At 46.4% G+C, this 21,753-nt stretch overlaps 1 protein-coding gene across 1 annotated transcript; it reads right to left on the reverse strand.

The window, feature by feature from the left end:
- Positions 1-310: 310 nt before the first annotated feature.
- On the reverse strand, positions 311-21,397 carry FKBP3 (FKBP prolyl isomerase 3). The gene is made up of 7 exons (XM_082242766.1): positions 21,247-21,397; positions 12,285-12,386; positions 8,455-8,562; positions 7,261-7,396; positions 4,969-5,036; positions 4,671-4,768; positions 311-467 (listed from the first exon to the last, which is right to left on the reverse strand). The coding sequence occupies exons 1-7, from the start codon at positions 21,358-21,360 to the stop codon at positions 413-415; spliced, it is 681 nt and encodes a 226-aa protein (XP_082098892.1). The 5' UTR covers positions 21,361-21,397; the 3' UTR covers positions 311-412.
- Between the last annotated feature and the right edge of the window lie 356 nt (positions 21,398-21,753).

Here is a 21,753-nt window from a genome sequence, read left to right on the forward strand (position 1 = left end):
GTACCCCAGAACACAGGAATTCAGATCTACCTGCATCATATACTTTTAAATTGGCTCAAAGTCTCCCCTGCATCCCATGGAAGCGCCCCCCCCCCCCAATTCCAGATACACACTTTAGAATATTCTTGAATTTCAATCCTGCCCCTTGCTACCATAAGTTGTGGGTCCGCAGATATGGAGCACAAAAAAACAATTTAACTGGTAGAGGGACATAAAACTAAGCGGGAGCTCTTCAATACATGCATAGCAGTCCCATGCAGACATGTCGCAAGGCATTTTCTGTAGGAAATAATGAAGAAAAACCAAAAGATCAATTTGTCCAGTTTATTTACATGGTAGTTGGCAGCAGAGGTGTAAACAAAGCATTTATTTCCGTCACATTCTGGTAGTTGAAGATCACAGCTGTTATTTTTCAGTTGATGTCCGCTAGTTCCACTTCAAAAATCAGCTTGGCGTTGGGTGGGATTCTGAGTAATGTAGTTAAGGAAACCATAGTAGCTCCATAGTCAGTTTAGAAAATGGACCAGTACAGCCTGGAAGGGTAGCCAAGACTGACCAACCACAAAGATACCAGCGTTTGACTGATATCTTCACTATCCTAATAACTTGTACCTGTCTATGTCCCATAGGGCACTGGCAATACATCAGGTCAGTAAACTCCTACCAAGGAAGAGAGGGGCAGCGCTGTCCAGATGTTAGGTTATATAAATTGCTATAGAAGCAGCCCATGAGTTTAACCACATTAAGAAAAATGATGGTTAAGAGTTTAAAAAGTATATGACACAATCAAATAAAAAGGATTCTAACCGGTATGGTTTCAGGCCGTATCTGCTGGTGATGACCTACAAAGCCACTGGGTGGAGGGTCCGATCACCGGGATGGGCTGAAGAGATGCCAACCGGGCCATTGGACCCTCCACCCAGTAGGTCATCACCAGCAGATACGGCCAGGAACCATACCGGTTAGAATCCTTTTTATTAGATTGTGTCCTATACTTTTTAAACTCTTAACCATAATTTTTCTTAATAAATGTAGTTTACACTCACGGGCTGCTTCTATTGCAATTTATATAACCAACATCTGGACAGCGTTGCCTTGCTCTTTCTTGGCAACTTTTAGGCTGGCATAAGCATCGCTAATTGGTTAGGGACTTTGTACAGTGTGGTCACCACAGCATTAATGCTGGAACCCCGTTGTCACAGTAACCTCCTACTGAACATCTGAGGCTTGTGGTTACATTGCCTGCTGTCTGATGGAGAGGGAGCCAATCAATCAATCAATCACTGTAGGTCACTTAAGTAGAACCAACCTTAGCAGCAGAGTGGATCTAGACCTTCTCTCCCTCCTGTCAAACTAGGCTTATCTAATAAAATTAGTTTGTGACAAATAATGTGTAAAATGTACAGACTTAAAAAAATGTTCTCAGTATAAAAATTGTATAGCACCAAAATAACTATTTCCAGAAAAAAAGATCCTAAAAAAAGTAAATTAAATTTTGTGAATTTCCCTAAGGAGATGCCAGAAATACAGGTCATGACTACCACGTGATGGATTTCTGTTAACAAGCCATATTTTTATTCAATTTTTTAGCCTATGGGTATAATCCTGACACCTGTGGCTGACTCAACTTGGCGAACACACAAGGATCTGATAACATGTGACTAATATCTACAGTAAAACATTTTATGGATGCAAAAAAAAAAAAAAAAAAAAAAACCTAAAACCTTTCAAACCTTTTCAAGAAAATTTTTAGCATGCACAAAGGAGTATGAAGTCTTGGGCTTACATCAATTGCATTATGTGTTTTAAAGTAAACCTGTGCTTTGCTGAGGTTGGCAAAAAAATAGGATTCTTGTATTCCCCTAGAAAATCCTTTCCTTGGAGTTCACTGAGGGGACGAAGTCTTAAAATCGTTTGGGTCATATAGCTGCCTACAGGAGGATTGGCCACTGGCAAAAACTATAAGACAACTCCTCCCACTATCAGTATGCCTCGATCTTTTAGCAGAGCAGTACTGAGAGCATGATGATAAACACAACGGGTGGGACTTGTGTCCCATCAATGGACCTTGTAAACCACCCCCCCCCCCCCCCACCATCCACTTAAAGCGGCTCTTCAGTCATTTTTTCATCTTTCCATCTATTAAATTCTCTGCCCTTGTTTTAACTTTGGAGAGTAAAACATTTTTGTTTCTGCCAGTAAATACCTTATACAGCCCACTCTCGTTTTAATTCAGAGTTTGCCAGCAAGGGAGGAAGGATGAGTCACAGGAAAGCCAAGGAGAGCTAGAGGGGGCTGGATGAGGGCAGAGATAAATCCAGGAAGTGATCAGCAGCTTCAGCTGCCCACAGTTAAAATGGCTGCAGCCAGACCTAATGGAGGGAGATTTCTGCAGCATATTTGGCAAGTACAGAATCACAGTACATAAACTGGGTAATATGCAAAGTGGTTGGAGGGAAACTTCAGAATGGCAAAGATGTTATTACAAATTAGGTGAGCAAACTGCAGTTCCTCTTTAAGAGTGCAATAATGCGACTAAAGCTGAGAGGGAAGCTAAAATCTCTCTCTACTCACCCCTAAGTGCAAGGGTGAGCTCACTGGTAATCTTCTGGTAAGGAGGTACACGATCCCAAATCTCACTTACCTGTAGAAGCAGATTTTATTTTTCCCCAGGGGGTGGGGGCCACAGAATACGGTGCTCACAAAAGCAGATCGCATACAGTATTTAGGCATTTTCCCAAATACCACATACAATCCTGAAAATGTCAATTCATTATTGCATAGAACAAAAACGCTTGGTAAATACCGCAAAAAACAAAAACAAAAACAAAGTTGCACAATTCATAAAAGGGAAATAAATAAAAGCATGCGGTGAACAATTAGTGGTCCCGGCATGTGATAGTTAAAGGAACAGGCAGCCACCGGCATCCAAAACTGATTGGAAAAGTAAAGCATCAAAAAAGTGGTTGTAAGCTACTATGTGATCTTTACATCATCCTCTGTTAGATTACAAAATGTATCCTAGTGTCTGTGCTTTATTAAAAAAAAAAAAAGCCAATTTCTACCGTTTTTCTTAGCTCCCATCGGCGATCACGTGACTCCCAGCTCTTTTCTCTCCCTGACATCTTCAGGGGGCAGGGCCAAGAACTTCCTCTGACATCAGCTGGGGAGGCGGGAAGAAAAGGAGGAGAGCTGGGAGTCACGTGACAGCCGATCGGCGCTGTGAAAACAGGTAGAATTTTTTTTTTTTTTTTTTATAATAAAGCACAGGCACTAGGATACATTTTGTAATCTAATAAGAGGGGATGATGTAAAGATCACATAGTTTTGTAGCAGCTGGGAGGGGAGCGGCGCTAGTAAGTTGACAGGCAGGGAGGGGAGGAAGACACAGGGAGACAGAGGAGAGCTGCAGATAACTGTGGATGATGGAAACACTTATGCTGACCACGGTGTCAGGGTTCAGCAGCCATGATAAACCGTGGTCAGTGTACAGGGAGGAGGGTAGAAACTGGCAGGATCAGCCAGGTATTTTAGGTGATACAGGGGGGCAAATTACACAGCACAAGCACTGTGCTGTATATCATGCTTTAAGGGAACAGGATCTGTTTTTTTTTAAATTAAAAATATACATGTTATACTTACCTGCTCTGTGCAGTTGTTTTGCACAGTGGCCCGGACCCTTTTCATCTCAGGTCCTACGCCGGTGCTCCAATGGCTTCCACTACTGACCATAGCCAATCAGGAGCGTGAGTCCCTGGAGAGGCAAGGATCTCGTGAACATTGCTAGATCGAGAGGGGGCTTAAGTATTAGGTGGGGGGCTGCTGCACACAGGTTTTTTACCTTTATGCATAGAATGCATGAAGGTAAAAAACCTTGTACCTTTACAACCACTTTAACAACATGCATCCTAAACAACCAATGAGTCATCAGCTGCCAGTGGGGTTCCCCGCTAACATCTGAATGCAAAGAAGCGCCGGCATTTATTAATTGCTTTAAAAAATAAAATAAAATAAAATGCGTGGGGCCCCCCTCTAAACCCATACCGGGCCACATGCCCTCAACATGGGGGGCGGGTGCTTCCCCCCTCACAGGGCATGTGGCTTGGTTTGGTTCAGGATGGAAGGGCCAACACGCTCAACCCCCCCCTTTCCTGACCTACCAGGCTGCATGTTCGAGTAAGGGTCTGGTATGGATTGGGGGGACCCCATGCCAGGTTCTCTTAATTTTGCATTGCCAGCAATTCTTTTCTTTTCATTCAGTGGTCGGTGGGAAACCCAGCTGACAACTCATCAGTTAAAGACGCCGCGGCCCCCCCCCGCTTAACAACCATGTTTACTGGTTGTCGAGTACGCCGGCGGCCGCCCACTCCTTAGACAGCTATTTACAGTGTTTAAGGACGATGGCGTTAAATTACTGCAGTACTTCATAAAAAAATGCTTGCAGTATTTTAGTAGCATTTTTTTTTTTTCTGGAGAGTTTAAAAAAAAAAAAAATTAGGAAAAACGATGCGTGGTATCTTATTGCATACTGGGATGCGGTAAGATGCAGCTTTGTGAATGAAGCTTATTGTCTGTAAATTATGCTACGCATCAAACAATTGATATTTGGGTGCCATGACTTTAAAAAGTTTGGGAACCAACCGCTTAAAAGGAAAATCGATAAAAGATACTTGGCGTCAGGTTGACCCCTCCTGCCATAGCCCCATTCAGACTCGATTTCAAGCTTAGCTTTTTCGCCTTTGCTCATGGTGAGAAGAGCTTCATCCCACTGTTTAAAAAAAAAAAAAAAAAATGTAAGAACATATTCATTTATCACACCCAGCCTTAACTGACAGCAAATGTAAGGCTTCATACTAATATATTATTATGCCTGTACAGGCCTAGGTTCTTTGTAATTAAAACACATGAAATTCATATCAGTTTAGCGCAAAGTTATTCTTGTTACAGGCTGTGTGTTCCTTTACTTACACCTCTGATGACTCTGCCAAGACCGACTTTAAAGGTCAAGGGTTTGGTACCTTTCTTCTTCTTTGCACCTGCCACAAAAAGTAAAAATCAGCAAATTATGTGTGCCAACAGGCTTAGATGATCCATGGCTATGCAGATGGAATGGAACTAGAAGTCCCAGCATTCCAGGTTAGCCAAAAGTAAACAATCCTAGTACAAGCTACCAATGTAAACAGTTTCTTACCAGGTCACTTTTTTAAAGTAACTCACCTTGAAAGCAGTTATTAAATACAGTGCCTGTAAAACAGAGTTTATACCTGTCCTAATCCTGGTTTTCTGATCCCAGCTGACTGTTGTGGTTCCTTCACTCTATCCCATGTCACTGTGTTCTGTAGCGACATAGGATTGTCTGGAGGAACCACAAGGCACAGAGGGGGGGTCAGGCACCTGACACTCCCAGAAATGTCAGATGCCAAGTATTCTAAAAGTGGTTGTAAAGCCCTAAGGTTTTTCACCTTTCTGCATTAAGGTGAAAAACCTTTTGTGCTACAGCTCCCCCCCCCCCCCTTTTTTTTTTCTTACCCGAGTCAGATTCGTTCCAGCGATGTGCACTAGTGATCGGCCAATATCGTTTTTTAATGCTAATACCGATATTTTGATCATCAGATATCGGCAGATATTTTCGGGGCATGTAAAAAACCAAAAAAAAAAAAAATTTCCCCCCAGGTACTCTTGAAGAGGGATCTGGGGGGGGGGGTCTAAAAGACCCCAAACCCCTCCTCGGCACTGAAAAGCATTCAAAACGCCAAGTTTGGCTGTTTTGAATGCTGTCATTTTTTTTTTAATGTGGTGCCGAGTACCCGGAAGTGATGTCATGACATCACATCCGGGTTGTTTACATGGAGACCCGATCAGAGCCGAATGCGGCTTTGATCGGGTCTTCTGTTCGGCGGGCGTGCAGGTAGGATGCTCGGGTCTCCCGGTGGGACAGGAGACCCGGGCGAGCCGCGGAAGGCGGCGGGAGGGGACGTCCCCTCCCGCTCCTTGTAATGACAGCCAAGCGGCTTCTCAGCTGCATCGGTTGTCATTACAAGACAGCCGACCGCAGGGTATGGACGCCGGTACCGGGGTGATGCCTCTAGCTGCAGGCATCACTCCGGTACAGCACTTTCCCGAAATATCGGTAACCTCAGGGGCCGATTCCGATATATCGTGGAAAGTGCATATCGGTGCCCCCGACATATCGGTGGTGCAGATAATCGGTCGATCCCTAATGTGCACTCTGTCACTTTCCTCATTGGACAGACTGATAGCGACGGGAATTGATTGTTGTCAATCAAAAGCTGTGACATGGGAGCTGGGCCACCATGGAAAGCAGCTTTCTGTGGGGGCACCCGCTGAAGTGGAGGAGCCCGGAGTGGAGGCAAGGGAACCAAAAAGAGGAGGATCGGGGCTGCTCTGTGCAAAACAATTGCACAGAGCAGGCAACTATAGACAGGTTTGTTATTTTTATTGAAAAAACAAAAAGGCTTACAATCACTTTAAGTAGCTCTTGAAGAGCTAAGGCCATGATGCAGGCATTCTGTTATAGGAACTACTTAAACATATTTCATAATCATCTAAGTCACTTTAGATAAAACTTCCTGATTAGTAGATTGTGTTTATATAAAATATGGCTTCTTAAATGCTATAAAAAAAACATGCATACACATCTATTAAAAGTTCCAATTCTTTTCTCTATGCCAGGGAGTCTCCAAGCCGGCTCTGCTGTGCCAGATCACATACCTAGCATGTTATCTGGCACATTCTATGCATGACCGTGCAATTGTCATTTAAACTGCAACAGCACTGAAAGTTGAAAATTGGCCTGGCCTGAGCAGGGAGGAGGTAAAAATGCCCGGTAATGAAGTGGCTAATCCACTCTATTGGAGCAGTAACAGGGCATGCAGTGCAGTCTCTCCTGCCAACATGACCCGTCCCTATGAAGCCCGACCAGAGGTGAAATGCATCAGTGGAGGGGGTCATGTCCAAGAGAGATAGGATAGACTGTGCATTGCAAGTAATATTACTGCTACAAAAAAGTTTATTGAACAAAAAAGGAACTTCATTGGAGGGCAACCTAAATATTTTTTGCTTTGTTTCATGTACTTGTAACAGACACAAAATTAAGAGAAACCTCATTAAAATCTGGTCCTCATGCTATCGAAAACCAGAAACACAGCTAGTTGCTGAAAAGCCACAATTTTAGAATAGGAAATAAAAATAAATGCATGACTTCAAAATGACACAAACATCATACAGAGGGCTTCTTACTTGCTGGTATATTGCTGTCAAACACGGTTCCATCTTCCAAAGACCCAGTGTACCAACAATGCACGGTGTCTCCTTTCTTTGGAAAGTTGGTCTTGTCTCCCTTCTTCAGGGTGGCCTTGGTGTATTTGGGGGGACCCTAATAAACAACAAAAACTAAGTACTATCTGAATAGAGATGATTAACAGGAAGCAAATGTGATACGTACATCTGGAAAGACATTTAGAAATGAACAAGCAGAAAATATCATTTATTCAAAATCTGCTACAATTTTACAATTAAAAATGTAAAATAACATACTGCCTATTTATCCCTGTATAAGCTCTGCGGTGGAGCTTACACAGAGTTAATACAGTCATCCCCTTCATCATGTGACACTGAGCCTGGCAATTGGCTGCTAGGCCCAAGTACTGCATCATGGTTGGCGGTCACATGCTCCCTATACCGACGTGTACCAGATATTTATCAGGAGCTCTGGAGGGCTGGGGAGAGGAAGGAGAGCACAGCAATGGGAATACAAGTTGGTTGGGGGAAAGGACAAAGTGCCCAGTTTCTCTAAAGCTTCAAAAACCTCAGACAGCCTCACATTTCAGTCACTGGAGTAGCAGGGTGTGGAATTTAAGATGTTTTGGAAAATGGGATTTTATATGGAGTAATCTGTTTGTAGCAAATAAAAAAAAAAAAAAAAATAGTTTTAGTCTACAAAAAAAATGAGATATATATATATATATATATATTTTTTAAGATTCATACTTATTTATATGGCTGCAGCATCGGTCCCCTGGTGCCTCAAACACTGAAAACAGAGCGATCAAACACCGCCGACCGCTCAGTTCTCACATCTCTCTGCTTTGCCCCTCCTCGCTGACTGGCGCGCTGGGCTGTGGAGGGGGTGGGAGTGGGCCGCTCAGGCTCTCAGCAGCTTGCTGAGGCACTGAGCCGGGTGGCGGTCCAGGCATGTGGGCGGATCCTGACCGACGGGTCAAAACGCAAAACGAACTGCACTCCTGTGATCCACAGAAGTAAAGCCAAATAAGCTTTGGCTGTTCTCCTTTAATAAAAAAAAAAAAAAAAATTGCATAGCACCAGGGATATGAAGTAAACCAAGACAGAAAAAAGTTATGACATTACAAGTATATAGTGGTCACTATTTCTACTTGGGGGGGGGGGTTCACGACAGGGGTTCAAACAACCTACCTCATCAACCACCTCTTCTGGCTTGGTTTCAGCAGGCTTTACATCATCGACTTTAAGATCTTTCACTTGTTTTGCCAAACCTTCAACTCCATCTGTTCCCTTGAAACGCTGGAAGAAGATAGACGATAGAGTTTAGAGAGATGTACATATATTGTAGAATTCTGGGACTTTATTGCGTGCCACCTGTCCAGGAGTATTGAGGTTTCAGGCCATGCATGCAATTCTTTCTCATCTCAGAGCGAGGATTTATGAAATATCATCAGATCCTAAACTCAACCGCATGCTGTTCATTGCATTTAGAATGGTTTGTGACAATGCGCAGGGGGAGAAAACCACTGTATGTAAAATTAGATTTTAGGCTCAAGTCCTCATTTTCAGCACACAGAGGGGTGAATGTGGACTTAGGCTGGCTATACACTGCTTGAATGTTTGCTGATTCCTGCAGAATTGGTGGAAATTCAAAACATGCGTTGAAAACTGCAGACAGAACAGTGACTGCGTCCTTTCAAATGCAATCACTGTACAGGAATTAAAGAAGAATTCTATTATCCTGCGCTACCTGTTCTGGTGTGTGGTATAGATCAAGATCTGGTGGGTGGCTGCAAGCAACCAAATTGTGTTCCCACAATGTTAATCCCTAAAAAAATTAAATGTTGCTATACCAGTGATGGTGAACCTTTTTGAGCCCGAGTGCCCAAACTTCATCACAAAACCAACTTATTTTTTTCAAAGTGCCAACACTGCAATTAAACTGCAGCCACCCAGGTGATGATCGCACACTCCAAGAGGGATTGTAGTCAATTCAGCACTCACCCGGTTCCCGCGTCCAGTGTCAGTGTGCCTGGCAACAGCTTCTCCTTTTGTTGGTGCCTTAGATCACCCCCCTTACTCTTGATGGTGTCCTCTCAGCACCATCTTTTTGCTCCTCTCTGGCTGGTTCAGCTCCAGGGGCTGTTGTGGCTTGGGCTTTCTCTACCTCCTGAACGACCTGAGCCTCCTCTCAATCTGGTCTCCACACTGCTCTCACCCTTGCTCTCCCTTCTCTTTCAGCCCATTTTTTCTCCGGGGCTGCAGGCTGTCTCTCCTCTTATTTTACGGGCATGCTGGGGCTGTAGTTTTTCTTTAATTAATTAAAAAGGAGCTATAGTCTTCCGGGACTACATGTCCCATGGTGCACTTGTCCTGGCTCCTCATTGGTCCCTGGCTTCAGCCAATGGGGAGGCAGGAGGAATGAGAGTGGGCGGCGATCCCTGCAAGAACTGCTCTCTCCCTCTCCCAAACTGATGACCGAAGAGAGGGGCGAGCGGGAAAAATACACTGACAGCCCGCGCTCGCAGTAGTCCATCCAGCTCAGCAGTGGTGTCCCAGTCCACATAGGAAGTCTCCTCAGACTCAACCCTTCCGTTGTCAGTTTGAAGTAGGTAGAGGCAGTTACATCTTCTTCCTCCGAGTTCCAGGGCCATTCACCTGACTGGTTGCTAGGATGGTAGACAGGCCCAGCAACCAATCATTTTGACAGGCAGGCTTGGACGAGCTGGGAGTTCTGCCACTGGTGCAGCCTTTTATCCCAAGTTAAAGATGACCCTGGGTGTCACCCGTGTATGGTCACATCCCCCTTAGCGACACCTTTGGGAGAAGGAGGCAGGGATGGCACCCACTGGAGAAGACACCTGGCTGAGGAAGAGAAGGCGTTCCGCTCTTGCACGGCTCTTCTGGTATCGGAGCATTTTCGCGAGTACGGATACTTAGGAAAATGTGTAGGATCGGCACTGATACCGGTATCGGTGCAACCCTAGCCATCACCGTCTCCTACAGTTGATTTAGCTGCGGGATCGGGGCACCACCGGTGCAGAGCTTGCTCAGGAATGGCAGCAGGCAGGTGCGAGTCCCATCTGCACGCACAGTGTGAAAAGCTTTTGGAGGATGGCCTGGTGTCAGGAAAGACAGCAAAGAAGCCACTTCTTTTCAGAAAAAAAACATCAGGGACAGATGGATATTCTGCAAAAGGTACAGTGATTGGACTGCTGAGGACTGGGGTAAAGTCCTTTTCTCCGATGAATCCCCTTTCCGATTGTTTGGAGCATCAAGAAAAAAAACTTGTCTGGAGAAGAAAAGGTGAGCGCTGTCATCAGTCCTGTGTCATGCCAACAGTAAAGCATCCTGAGACCATTCATGTGTGGGGTTGTTCTCAGCCAAGGGAGTGGGCTCACTCACAATTCTACCTAAGAACACAGCCATGAATAAAGAACGGTACAAAAACATCCTCTGAGAGCAACTTCTCCCAACCATCCAAGAACCGTTTGGTAAGAACAATGCCTTTTCCAGCATGATGGAGCACCTTGCCATAAGGCAAAAGTGATAACTAAGTGGCTTTGGGAACAAAACATTGAAATTTGGGTCCATGGCCAGGAAACTCCCCAGACCTTACTTAGTGGTCAATCCTCAAGAGACATGTGCAAACCCCCCCCCCACAATCTCTGACAAATTCAAACTATTGATTATGCAAGAATGGGCTGCCATCAGTCAGGATGTGGCCCAGAAGCTAATTGACAGCATGCCAGGGCTAATTGCAGAGGTCTTTAAAAAAAGAAGGATCAAAACTGCAAATAAACTTAACCACTTAAGCCCCGGAAGATTTTACCCCCTTCCTGACCAGGGCCTATTTTGCGATTCGGCACTGCGTGACTTTAACGGACAATTGCGCGGTCGTGCGACGCTGTACCTAAACAAATTTGACGTCCTTTATTTCCCCCACAAACAGAGCTTTCTTTTGGTGGTATTTGATCACCTGTGCGATTTTTACTTTTTGCGCTATAAACAAAAAAACAGCGTCAATTTTGCAAAAATAACAATATTTTTCACATTTTTTAGATGAAATTCCCCATAAAAAAAAAAAACGCAAAAAGCGTATTGTGATTGGTTTGCGCAAAAGTTATTGCGTTTACTAACAAAGGGAAAGATTTGTCATTTTTGTTGTTTTAACGCGTAATGGCAGCGATCTGAGATTTCTTTTGCGGGACTGCGACATTGCGGCAGACAGATCGGACCCTTGACTGACACTTTTGGGGTTACCAGTGACATTTCTACAGTAATCAGTGCTATACATATGCACTGTTACTGTAAAATTACACTGGCAGTGAAGGGGTTAACTTTTTTTGAGAGGGCGGGGTTATGTGTGTCCCTAGGGGCGTGATTCTAACTGTGATTGGCTGTGGCTTGAGGTGTAGGAACAGTGATCAACGGTCCTACATAGTAGAACCGTATGATCACCATTCCTACACAGGAGAGAATGACAGGCGGCTTGTTTACATCAGCCGCCTGCCTTTCTCCCTCTCCACCCGACGATCTCGAGTGACCAGCGGACATCGGGTCCGCCGGTCACACGCGCGCAGGGGGGGGGGGGAATCCGTGGCGGTGCTCGCTCCCTAGACCCTCACAGGCTAGCAACGTAGCCCTAAGTCGCTCTGCCTGTGAGGGGCTGACTGCAGACGTAAATAGTCGTGCGGCAGTCGGCAAGTGGTTAAATGTAATTGTCAAAAGCCTTTGACACTTTTGAAATGCTTGCAATTATACTGCAGTATCCCATTGTAACATCTGACAAAAAGATCTAACAACACTGAAACAGCGGACTTTGTGAAAATTAGGATTTGTGTCATTCTCAAAACTTTTGGCCATTGCTGTATTTAGGCCTGAAATAGAGGTGCTTTACTTTCTCATCATAGCGATTCTACACGTACTCCATGGCCAATGTCTCTTATAGACACACTCCGATTCTGTATCATTTTTACAGGTACACATTAATAAATCCAGTGTTAACATATCAAACCTACCTTTGTTTCAAATAATTTGTTATAGGCTGTGATGAGATGATCCTTCTTGGCGGTTTTTGCCACATTTTTGACATTGCCAAGCAACTTGAGTTCTGCCAGGAACTGGAAAATCAGAAAACATGGATCAGCTGTATTACTTGATGGTACAAAACTACTACTAAAGCAGTGAAACAGACGGATATTCAAAAGGAAAACATTTTTTTCTTTGGAGATGGTACAGGGACATTTTTAGTACAATGGAAAGGGGACCTCTGTATGGTTTTACTGCCGTTTGTACATTTATGTCCCCGAGCCCTCCTGATTGGTAGTGTCAGTGCTGGCCTGCTTCCTTCCACCCCTAAATATTTCACACTGGTATGGTGGACTGCTTCCTTGTCCAATAGGAATGTATGCGAGGTAGAAGGGGGGCTGACGGAACTTAAAGCGGAGTTCCAGCCATTTACTCACCTGTCCAACGGTCCAGCGATGCGGCCGCCGGAAGCCTCGATCCTCTCCCTCGGCATCACTGCTGTGGGCACCCGGCTGTTACAGTTTGCGGCTTCACAGCCGGGTACCCACTGCGCATGCGCGAGTCGCGCTGCGCGCCGTGATTGGCCGGCAATCTTCTGGGACCTCTGACGTGTCCCAGAAGATTGCAGGGAGGGAGGGGGAGAGGAGAACTTCCGCTCAGGGTGCCGCGGCGCTCCGAGCGGAAGTGGGAGCGGGTACCTGTCAAAACTAGGTACCCGCTCCCCCCCCCCCAAAAAATGACATGCCAAATGTGGCATGTCGGGGGGTCAGGACTCCCTAAAGCGGAAGTTCCACTTTTGGGTGGAACTCCGCTTTAAGCCTAGTACACACACGATTATCGGCCGACCGGTCGTCCATCTTTTGTCCAGAGTGGTGTTTTGTTGGTTGGAATGTGCTCTAGACTGCACACAAATTTTCTCGCCCAACAAAATTCTACTTCAGAAGTGATGTCATGTGTTGGTTTGCTTTCTTTGTGTTCTTTCTTCTCTGAGCATGCCCAGTCTTGCTCATAAGATTTTTCCCCGTCGAAATATGTACTGACTGCACGAAAATCGGACGGGTTTTGACGGCGGACAAAAATTTTATAGCCTGCACACCAGATTTTTTTCGGCCGAAAAGTCGGAGTCGGTTGTCGGAAGCATCATACCAACAAGCCGAAAATCGGCCGATCGGTCGTTCGGGACGAAAATTCACTGCCAATTTTCGACTCGTGTGTACGGGGCTTTAGGACTTGAAGAAAGTGGTGAAGCTCTGACTATTCAGTAGGGCTGGCATTTGGTAGCAGAGGGCAATAAGAGATGAAGCAGGTAGGTGACCTCACTTTATACAAGCTACCAGCAACCCCTTTCGTCTTTTTTTGCTTTTCTTTTTAAAAAGACATTTTCAACTTTTGCAAAAATGTAATTATTGCACCACATTAATAAAAAAAATGAAACCCACAGAGCACTGCACCCTTAATCAATGCATGGTTTACCCCCAGCTCTAGGTCAGTATGGACCTTCAGGCCCGGTTCACACCAGAATACGCACACCATATAGGAGCAGAGGATCAGGTAAGTAAAACTGCTTTGTCAACTTCCCTACACAGAAACCCGCCTATCAAACTTTGTCATATGATTGTGTCTGTGCATCCACTTGTTTGGTTTGCCTGCACACAGCTCCCAGGTGGAAGCAGACATCTGCCAGTGGCTCTGCACAGGGGATGGGCAGAGAGATAGAGAGAATTAGCCCTTAGGCCCCTTTCACACGGCTCCATTCCGTCGAAGGAGCCGTTCTGCTCAGCAGGGGATCAATCCGCCGATCCCCGCTGAGCAGGCGGATGACAGCTCCGTCTTCGCTTTGTGTGCGGCGACTTAGGTGTCAGATCCCTGATATAGAAAAAAGGAATGTATACCAGCGCTATGGAGTTTTCCGTATACTGAATCAGGCTTAAAAGGTTTAAAAAGGTGGTGTAAGCTGCCTCCAACCTACCTCTGAGGTAGTAAAATAGAAAGAATTGCAAAAATGTTGGGACCGGCGCTACCACTTATAAAACGTGCATGTGCAAAATAGAAAGTGCATATAGTGCTAAAGGTGCACGCAATGAATATAAATATATATAAAGTGCTACGTGCTGTTTATGGGCTGTGCCTTGTGTACCATACTGTAAACATCATATGTTATGCATATACTTATACAAATAAAGTGCCGAGTGCTGATATTGCCAAAACCCCGTGTAGTGATTAAGAAATCAAACAAAGTATGGTGTCGGTAGGTGATTCACCGAAAACACCGCTGCTTACCACACTCTTTTGGCCGATACCTCGACACTTCTTCGGTCACTAAAATAAAGGATAAGCCTCCATTGCGTAGCATATGTTATGTCCAGACAAACAAACGTAGCATCCACTCACAGTTAGGGAGTTCACTATCAGCTTGGAGAGGTGTTCGCCGGACCGCTTCCGCGTTCCACCGGCTCAAACCACCGTTCCCGGAAGTGACGTATTGACGTACGTGAACCACGCCCTACGCGTTTCGTCATACGACGTCATCTGGAGCGCCTGTACGTTCTCAGATCTCAGATGTTCTCTATGGGGGCATCGGATGAGAAGGGACCGCCTGTACGTTCTCATCCGATCCCCCAGACTGATGGAAAATAGGGTTCTGTCAGGATCGGATGTCAGCAGACATGTCACCGCTGACATCCGCTGCCCCATAGAGATGCATGGAGCATCCGTTCAGATCCGCCTGAAAAACTGACAGACAAATCTGAACGGACCGTATGTGTGAAAGGGGCGTTAGGGTCCTTTCACACAGGCTTCCGATCTGGTCAACCTGCCAGTTTTTCAGGCGGACGTGATCAGCTGCTCCATGCACCCCTATGGGACAGCGGATGTCAGTGGAGACATCTCAGTTGACACCCACTGCGATCTGATCCTGTCCGTGAAATCCAGATGGATGGAAACCCTATTTTCCATCCATTTGGAGGATCGGATGAAAACAGACAGGAGTTCCATTTTCAACTGATCTCCCATAGAGGAGAGTGGGGATCTGAGAGGTCCGTCTCTGCAAAGTAGGCAGAGACAGACCTGTCATCCGCCTGCTCAGTGACAGGCAGGCTTGGACGAGCTGGGAGTTCTGCCACTGGTGCAGCCTTTTATCCCAAGTTAAAGATGGCCCTGGGTGTCACCCAGGTGTGGTCAGCACCCCCCTAGCGACGCCACTGGGAGGAGGTGGCAGGGATGGTACCCACCGGAGAAGACAGCCGGCCAGAGGGGAGGAGGCGTTCCGCTCTTGCATGGACATCACTTCTGGTATCAGAGATTTTTCGCGAGTGCTGATACTTGCAAAATGCCAAGTATCTGCACTGATACCGGTATCGGTGCAACCCTAGCCATGACCGTCTCCTACAGTTGATTCAGCTGCGGGATCGGGGCACCACCAGTGCAGAGCTTTCTCAGGAATGGCAGCAGACATTTGTGAGTGCATCTGAGTGCAAAAGCTTTTGGAGGATGGCCTGGTGTCAGGAAAGGCAGCAAAGAAGCCACTTCTCTCCAGGAAAAACATTAGGGACTGACTGATATTCTGCAAAAAAAGTACAGGGATTGGACTGCTGAGGACTGGGGTAAAGTCCTTTTCTCTGATGAATCCCCTTTCCGATTGTTTGGAGTAGCAATGCACCGATTCGATATTCGGATCGGATATCGGCGCCGATATGGCCATTTTAGATGGATCGGGGGATCGGTAACATTGACCGATCCACTGGCCGATCCGGTTTTTGCTTGGTAACGGCTCAGCCATCCCTTACTAGGTGCAGTAGTAGTATGGGATGGGAGCCGCTACTTCCTGTATAGGTCCGGCTCACAGGCGGAGTGATATCAGATGCACTTCGCCTGTGAATGGAGGAGCCGTACACATGAAGCAGCGGCTTTGCTCTGTATTGCAGCCGCTTGCTTTGTGTGTAGCTCCGGATCCGTTCCGGTAATGGTATCAGTGATTTCACAACGCCAGATATCGGTATCGGGTCCAAAAAAGTCGGATCGGTGCATCTCTAGTTTGGAGCATCCGGAAAAAAAACGTATGGATCGATCGCCGCCGAGCAAAACAGAGTCCGCCGGACAGAAAGCCCATGTGAAAGGGGCCTTAGGAGGGTGGTGGTGAACAGAATCACAGGAGGTGAAGTGCACTGTGCTGTATATACTTCTGATCCCTGCTCTTTATGCATTCCATGCACCCGAGACACCCCGCACACTCGGTGCCACATGCACCTAAGACCCCCACTCTATAGATTACATACGCCTGACCCCAGCTCTCTGTACATTGCATACATCTGACCCCTACACTATGCATGTAGGCTCAAGTTTTAAGCCCCTCCCACGTTTGGCATATTTTAGCTACAACCACCAATCAGCCCCATGTTGATTACTACCTATGCCACTATTAATAGCACCCATCACTTCTCTCCAACTCTGATCTAAGGGTGTAAAATACATTTACCAGCCACTTTATTAGGTACACCTTGCTAGTATCGGGTTGGACCCCCTTTTGCCTTCAGAACTGCCCTAATTCTTCTTGGCATAGATTTAACAAGGTTTTGGAAACATTCCTCTCCTCAGAGATTTTGGTCCATTATGACATGATGGCATCACACAGTTGCTGCAGATTTGTCGGCTGCGCATCCATGATGCAAATCTCCCATTCCACCACATCCCAAAGGCACTTTATTGGATGGAGATGTGGTGAGTGTGGAAGCCATTGGAGTGCAGTGACCTCATTGTCATGTTCCAGAAATCAGTGGTGAGATGATTTGAGCTTTGTGACATGGTGCATTATCCTGCTGGAAGGAGTCATCAGAAGATGGGGACACTGTAGTCATAAAGGGATGGACATGGTCAGCAACAATACTCAGGTAGGCTGTGGGGTTTAACCAATGCTCAATTGGTACTAAAGGGGCCCCAAGTGTGCCAAAAAAATATCCTCCACACCATTACACCACCAGCCTGAACTATTGATACAAGGCAGGATGGATCCATGCTTTAGAGATGGTATTCTGCCTACCTTGGATGTAATGAGTGGTTATTTGAGTTACTGTTGCCTTTCTATCATCTTGAACCAGTTTGCCCATTCTCCTATGACATCAACAAGGCATTTTCCTCTGCACAATAACGCTCACTGGATATTTTCTCTTTCTTGGACCAGTCTCTGTAAACCCCAGAGATGGCTTTGTGTGAAAATCCCTGTAGATCAGCAGTTTTTGAAATACTCTGACCAGCCTGTCTGGCACCAACAACCATGCTACGTTCAAAGTCCCTTAAATCCCCTTTCTTCCCCATTCTGATGCTCGGTTTGAACTTCAGAAAGTTGTCTTCACCATGTCTAAATGCATTGAATTGCTGCCATGTGATTCGTGTTACCAAGCAATTAGACAGGTGTACCTAATAAAGTGGCCAGTGTAATATATATATATATATATATATTGGAGGAGACCATTTTTAATTAGAGTTGGGCCTAACACCCCCCTGTTTGGGTGGCAGCAGATCGCCCACAGGGGAAAAGTTCTAACCCAAACCCCATTGAAGTCTATTGGGGCCAAACAGGAAAAATCAAAAGTCTGAAATGGAGTTGAGTTGAAGGCTTATATGCAAGTAATTGGCCATAAAAGGGGTATGGAGGTCCAGGTATTGCCTCAAGGGCAAAAAAAGTTTTTTTTTCAAAACAATTGTTTTTTCAGGAGCAGTGATTTTAATGATGCCTAAAGTGTGACAATAAAAACGAAAAATTCCTTTGAATATAGTGACCGGAGGGTCCCCTTGGTCTGCCTGTAAAGTGGCGCATCTGTAGCATGCATAGAACATGCTAAAGCAAAAATAGGATTTCTAAAGGGAAAAAATAAAAAACAAAATCACATTTAACTTTCTTCCATCCGCGCTACAGCCTATATACGGCTGCAGCGCGGACTCGAATTTTCGGGAGGCCGTTTTTAAACGGCCTCCAGTGACACGCCCCCCGCGCGCTCCCGCGAGCATGCATCGGGGAGAATTTGTGTCGGCCGTGTCCCTTGGACACGGCCGATCACAGATCGTGGTGAATGGCCAATCACAGCGGCCATTCACCACGTGATCAAGCCGTCCAATGAGAGATGATCTCATATGTAAACATATGAGATCATCTCTCATCGCCGACGCTCCTTCCTCACACAGACACTGCAGTGTGAGGAAGGAGGGGGAGCCGACAGCCGCTGGGGACACAGAGAAATTTAATCAGGGCACTGATCACCAGTGCCCTGATTACTAAAGGTAAAAAAACCACACATTGCCCCCCATCAGTGCCCGCCATCAGTGCCCATAGTGCTGCCAGTCAGTGCCTGCTCATCTAGGCACTGATGAGCACTGACTGGCAGCACTATGGGCACTGAGTGTGGGCACTGATGGTGCTGCCCATCAGTGCTCATCAGTGCTGCCCATCAGTGCTCATCAGTGCCACCCGTCAGTGCCCATCAGTGCCACCCGTCAGTGCCCATCAGTGCCACCCGTCAGTGCCGCCTCAGTGCCACCTCTCAATGCTCATCAGTGCGGCATATTAGTACCTCCTCATCAGTGCCCATAAGTGCCACCTCATCAGTGCCCATAAGTGGCACCTCATAAGTGCCCATCAGTGCAGCCTATCAGTGCCCATCAGTGCAGCCTCATCAGCGCACATCCTTGAGGGAGAAAAATTTATTTTCAAAATTTACTCGCAGAAAATAAGAAATTTTTTTTTTTTTTTAATTTTCTGTCTTTTTTTTTGTAAAAAAATAAAAAACCCAGAGGTGATTAAATACCACCAAAAGAAAGCTCTATTTGTGTGAAAAATAAATGATAAAAATTTCATATGGGTACAGTGTAGCATGACCGCGCAATTGTCATTCAAAGTGTGCGAGCGCTGAAAGCTGAAAATTGGCCTGGATGGGAAGGGTGTTTAAGTGCACAGAAGGCAAGTGGTTAAAATGACTTGTGGTTGCAATTGCCGGCATTGAAGAAAAAAAAAAAAAAAAAAAAACATAACAGCTTGGGATCCCCCCGGAATGTTCTGGTATAGATTTTAAGGGAAACCTTATGCTAAAATTGCTAAAAAACAAAAACGTCATGGACCAGTGCATGCTGGGTCGGTGACATCACAAGGGGGCGGTGCCACTAGGTGATGTTGCCAGGTGGCCCCACCCTTACCTATATAAGAACCGTCAAACAATGGCGGAGGCATTTAGCATTCTGTGTTTTTTTTTTCTTTTGCAGGTGTGGCGTGATTGATGATGGATTTAAATTGGGGGGACTTTTTTTTTTAATAAAAGAATTGTCAAAAACTGTTTTTTTATTACTTTTTGACACTTTTTTGGTGAATGGTTAGGGGAACATAGTATGCCCTACTCACTCACATAGGGGGGCAATATGGGGCCCTTGTTAAAGGGGGCTTCCAAATTCTGATCCCCGCAGACCACCCACAACCCAGGGTTGTGGTGAAAAGACCCTTGTCCCCATCAACATGGGGACAAGGTGCTTTGGGGTGGAGGGGGCAGAGCTGGGGGCATATGGCCTGGTATGGTTCGGGGGGACTCACTCGCCCCCCCCTTTCCTGACCTGCCAGGCTGCATGCTCGGATAAGGTTCTGGTATGGTTTTTTTTTTGGGGGGGACCCCACGCGGGATTCTTTTTTTATCTGTAATTTTTTTTTTCAGCTGTTAGCGGGGAACCGCACTGACAGCTGATGACTCATCAGTTGTTAAGGACGCCGCAGATGGCTTCTCAGCATTGCTCCTTAAAGGAGAAGTATAGCCAAAGCTAGTGTGGCTTTACATCTATGGAGCACAGGAGTGCAGTTTGTTCTGAACTCCTGTGACCCGTTTTCAGTGGAGAATGGGCTGAAGGCCGCTCTCTGCTGATGTTATTCCAGGCACCGCGCCATCATGGTCACGCAGTCGGGATCCGCCAGGTGCCTGGACCGACACCAGACTCAGCTTCTCAGCGGGTCGCTTAGGCTAAGCTCACATGTAGGCATTTTTGGGGAGTTTTTCTGCTCTAGGATCAGCTCAAAAAAACGCCCAACAAGACAAATCCTATTCATTTCAATGGCCCCTGTTCACATCTGAGCGTTTTGACGTTTTAAGCAAAACGCCCAACGCTCAAAAAAGTACATGAGCTTCTTTTTGGGCAGATTACAGGCATTTTTTTTTTTTTTTTTCCCCCCCATTGGTCACTTGTCAACCTAAAAACGCCTGTAAATAGCAATGCCAAGATGTAAACGTAGCCTGAGAGTCTGAGCCAGCTGCTCCCCACCCCTCCACAGCTCAGCGCTCCAGTGAGTGAGGGGGGAGGGGCAGAGCGGAGAGCGGTGACTGACAGTCAGCAGCTCTCTGCTCAGGGAGCTATCACAACTGAGCGATCAGCAGTGTTTGATCGCTCAGTTCTCAGTGCAAAGGTGCCAGGGGGGGGGGGGGGGCAGGATGCAGTCCAATGCTGCATCCACCTAGGTAAGTAGAAGGCCCCCTTCACACTTATGCGACCTAAAAGTCGCCCAATTTTGTCCTTGGACCTCAAAACGCATCAAAATCTTCCCAAAGTGGTGCAGGGATTACTTTGAAGTCGTACAGATATGAGCGCTACTCACTGGAAAACTTGGAGTGCGACTTTGCAGTCCCAAATCGCAGGATAAGTCGCCCAAGTGTGAAAGGGGCCTAATGGGGGGGGGGAGGGAACCAAACCCCAAACTTCTCTTCCAACAAATAGCTTTTGCTTTGCCCAATCAGAGCGCAGAATGCACTGCATGGCGTTCAGTAGGGCGAATATACTTTAAATTCGGGTGTTCCCTGAACGGACCGTTCCCCCAACATTATTCATGGCTGATGAGGATGGTTTTGGTGCGGAGGACAGTTGCACCCCCCAATCCTGGACCGACAATTGGGCTACTTGCCCATCACTCGCCGGACTCCTCCCCCTACATACCGACTCCGAAGCGTGTTGCTGCAGGAAGGCGATCACATCCTTCTTGGGCAGATCATCGCTGTGAAGTTGCTCCTCGCTCCACTCTCGGCTCGGCTGCTCCACTGCGGCAGCCATGACATGTGCTTTTTTTTTTTTTCCTGTAACCCCGCCCCCCAAATAGAAACTTTTTCAATGGAGATGAGAGCGGATGCACGCATTATGTGGCGCCGCCATGTTAAGTGTGGGCAGACAGGCGTACGTAATCAGTGAGGGCAGGCGCTGGATTATTGACGTCACTCCCTGTGCTTTGCGGCTGGGCGCCTGTTTTGAAGCTGCTGACTTTCCTATGGCGGAAGGGAGATGAATGGGAAGCAGAGGACCCTGTTTCAGGCTTGGGGGTCCGGTGTGGCTCCTGAACCCCAAGCTAAGAAGGCCAAAGCCAAGACTGTAAGGAAGAGGAAGGGTGTGTGCTCCCAGAAAGGCCCCAATAGGGCTGCACCACCTCCAGCCTGGCAGGCAGCGCCCCAG

Source organism: Pelophylax lessonae, assembly GCF_965119305.1.
Source record: "Pelophylax lessonae genome assembly, chromosome: 13".
NCBI classification, from domain to species: Eukaryota; Metazoa; Chordata; class Amphibia; order Anura; family Ranidae; genus Pelophylax; species Pelophylax lessonae.

Coding starts and splice junctions, on each gene's coding strand:
- FKBP3 (XM_082242766.1), bottom strand. CDS start 21,360: ATGGCTGCCGCAGTGGAGCAGCCGAGCCGAGAGTGGAGCGAGGAGCAA. Junction 7,397..8,454: donor CAGAAGAGGTGGTTGATGAG/GTAGGTTGTTTG, acceptor GTTGTTTATTAG/GGTCCCCCCAAATACACCAA. Junction 5,037..7,260: donor TGACAGCAATATACCAGCAA/GTAAGAAGCCCT, acceptor TTTTTGTGGCAG/GTGCAAAGAAGAAGAAAGGT.